This window comes from Panicum virgatum, chromosome 6N (genome assembly GCF_016808335.1).
Source record: "Panicum virgatum strain AP13 chromosome 6N, P.virgatum_v5, whole genome shotgun sequence".
Lineage (NCBI taxonomy): Eukaryota > Viridiplantae > Streptophyta > Magnoliopsida > Poales > Poaceae > Panicum > Panicum virgatum.
In genome coordinates, this window is record NC_053150.1 from 78,587 (window position 1) to 81,737 (window position 3,151).

General features: G+C 39.0%; 1 protein-coding gene across 1 annotated transcript; it reads left to right on the plus strand.

Moving 5' to 3' along the window:
* The first annotated feature begins 615 nt into the window (after positions 1–615).
* On the plus strand, positions 616–2,585 carry LOC120680027. Its single transcript, XM_039961675.1, has 4 exons — positions 616–828; positions 1,288–1,409; positions 1,688–1,812; positions 2,060–2,585. Exons 1-4 carry the CDS (start codon positions 651–653, stop codon positions 2,316–2,318), a joined length of 684 nt encoding a protein of 227 aa, XP_039817609.1. The 5' UTR covers positions 616–650; the 3' UTR covers positions 2,319–2,585.
* Positions 2,586–3,151: the final 566 nt, after the last annotated feature.

The window sequence follows — 3,151 nt, forward strand, 5'->3', positions numbered from 1 at the left end:
GTTAGAACAATTGGGTCCTTAAGGGCGAAGCATCTAGCTAGCCAGTCACCCACCGTATGTAGGTACCTCTAACAACCTATTGTTAAGGCCTCTCCTCTCTGGAATTAATCTATTTTCTGTGGCAGGTTAGCTCTAGTAGCTGGACAATGCAATATAGTATATTTCTAGCGACCTAATAACGACGAGCCAATGACACGGTAGCTGCAAATAAATAGGTTTATGCCCACGCCTCTAGTAGTCAAAAAATAATAATAACCCGTAGCAGTGGAAATTAAAGACGGTAGACACAAAATAAGAATTTCCACGCAGATGGAAGACATACATGCACCATTTTATAAATTCTCCCCAATAATTCTGTGTAGGGCTAGCGATCGAAAAGCCATCCCATCCAAAGCACCATTATTGAAGGGGAAAATGCCTAATTAAGCATCCAAAACACAGTAGCTAGCTAGCTATGCACTGACGACTAAATGCTAGCGACCGACACTATCTACTGAATTAGTATTTAATTAGCTGTATATCATGCATGCACGCTGAAGAGTTGGATCGATGAATAATGCTCACTACTATTTGTCTATATATACAGATAGCTACCACGCTGCTCTGGTCGTCGCAGTTCCTCGCCTTCTGTTCATCACATCGAAAGATCGATGGCGACTAATACTGTATGGGTGGGCATTTTTGACGACTTCTTAAAGGATGGCTTCACAGCACTGAAGTGGGCAAAAGAGGAATTTGTTACCAAATCACCACAGCTTAAGCTCCACGTTATTCTCATAAAAAAAGTGGATGTCGCCCAAGCTCCGGTGATACAGCAGCCATTAACAGGTGTGGTACCATGCACGCATCATGATGATATGTATTCCAATCCCCCTCTTTTTAATCAGTTAATTGCCTCTTATATATTTTGCATCATCTCTCTCTCTCTTATTATCTGTGGCCGCCGGATTCACAAATTACATTCGTGGAGTTTAATTCATTAGAACCCAGAGCTAATATCATTTTGTAATTTTGAACTAGCTTGAAACTCCAGATCTAACGTAGGCTACCCAGCTAGGATCTATCTAGAGTACTGATCTAAATAGGACCACTTCAATAACAATAGAAACCATTATACTATATATAACATATATCAAGCAACCAATGTCATCTCTCTTGCATTGGGGACTAACAATAATATATGTACACATTATACTCCATTAATTACGTACCGTGCCCATTATTTATAGCTCGATAAACTGCTTATATAACATTTCTTATATATCCCACTATATACTTTTGGTACAGGAGTCTCAATCACACGACTTTCTAACTGGCAAGAGATTGTGGACATGTTCTTCCCCAGGTTCCTCCCAGGCGGCCAGCAAGCGAGACAACGTTTTGATGTTTTGTTTGGAGACTTTAAAAAAGTACGCAAATTTTAATTTACAAATATGCAGCACGCACGGACTAGCTATTTTCTGTGTCTCCATAATAACTGGAGTACACCTCAAGCAGCTTCGTTGTAGCTAATTGAGTTAATAAACCATTTAATTGATGTTTGTTTATATATGAATGTAATGAATAGTTTGGCTTACAACAAGCTAGAATAATTATAGCTAGCTATTTTGAGACGAAGGTAGTGTATGTGTATCATAATTTGTGCAGATACTTATATGTGTGTGTGTGTGTACTGCTTTGAGCACAGAACATTGCCGGCGCGATGTATGAAGGACCGAACATCCAGGACAGTCTGAAGTTCGCTATGAAGCAAATTAAGGACCTCGACACACTAATCGTCGGGTGTGCAGCAGGAGCAATCACGACAGAAAGGTACGTACCTGTAGTAAGTAGTTAGTGATATTCTAGCTATATACAGTATTTAAGATTGATTGAAAAAATATATATAATCTACTACATCTATATCATCAGATGACGTAAATTATTTATTATTTACTAGTACTATCTTTGTTCTCGAATATTTGTAGTCGGTTAGTTTATTTTGAACTAACATACGATAAATAAAAAAAGAACGAAGAGAGTATAATGTATGTATGCATGCAACTATATATGCAAGCAGGTCTAAACTGCCGACTGAGTTGGTGTTATCAGCTGGATGCAAGCAGATCGTGCTGGTGGAAAAGATTGTCAGCCCCCCCCCCCCCCCTAGGACTGCACATCAAACAGCGCCCCCCGCGGGACGGGAAAGCGCGGCGCCCAGTGATCCATCAACAGCGGTGATCTCATTCATGGTCGTATGTATATGCGCGAGCATGACAGGGACCAGGCCGGATACTAAGTGCACCGTTAAGTTATTCCAAGCCGATGACCTGGAATGATTACCGTCATTCTTTATGGACCGAATGACAGCCCATTGCTATATATATATCCTCTTGTGTCTCATCAGTGTGAGCGCGACTCCATCAGGTTGGGTGATGCCTATTCTCTGAGAGTCGAGTATTGGAATAATCTGTGTGAGTGCCAACATCAAGTTGACAGACACCATGTATGCGTGCTTTGTGACTGCTGCCACATATACCTACGTATGGCATGCCCTGTATGTGTTGATTTCCCTTAATAATTATAATTATTGTGTGTACAGTACTAGTTTTCGCCGCTTTCATGGCCGTGTGCTTTCCATATATATCCGTGCTCTTATATGTATCCATCGACAGGTTTCTTGAGCACTTATCAACACATAACATATATATATTCTACTAAGACTGAATAAATATTTTGGACATCCGAAAACAACCGGCATCACATATATATGACAACCATAACATGAAGTTGTTATATACAAAAAGGTGATATAAAACTTTGTAGCCATTCCCCGGACATAAAAAACCATCATAGCTAGTCACAAGAACGTATCAACCACAACCATAATTAAAGAAAAACCAAATCTTAATCTTAATATTACTAATGGGAGACTCTTTTTGAAGCCTCCACGTTAATCCTCACTAGACGCGCTAAGAAAAAAAAAAGATCCTAACAATTCTCACAAAAATCAGAAACATCCGGTCGTCCATCATGTAACTCTAATAATAATAGCCGTTAGATCTACTATATTTTCTAAAAAATTACCCATTATTAAAGATAAAATAAAATAACCCTTAAATTTATATAAAATTACCCACCATGCCATTATTAAAAATGAAATAAAATAACC

What these genes read in the sequence shown, in the direction of transcription:
- LOC120680027 (XM_039961675.1), top strand. Translation starts at nt 651, where the DNA reads ATGGCGACTAATACTGTATGGGTGGGCATTTTTGACGACTTCTTAAAG. An exon ending in GATACAGCAGCCATTAACAG is followed by an intron (nt 829 to 1,287) that starts GTGTGGTACCAT and finishes CTTTTGGTACAG; the next exon opens with GAGTCTCAATCACACGACTT. An exon ending in TGTTTGGAGACTTTAAAAAA is followed by an intron (nt 1,410 to 1,687) that starts GTACGCAAATTT and finishes CTTTGAGCACAG; the next exon opens with AACATTGCCGGCGCGATGTA.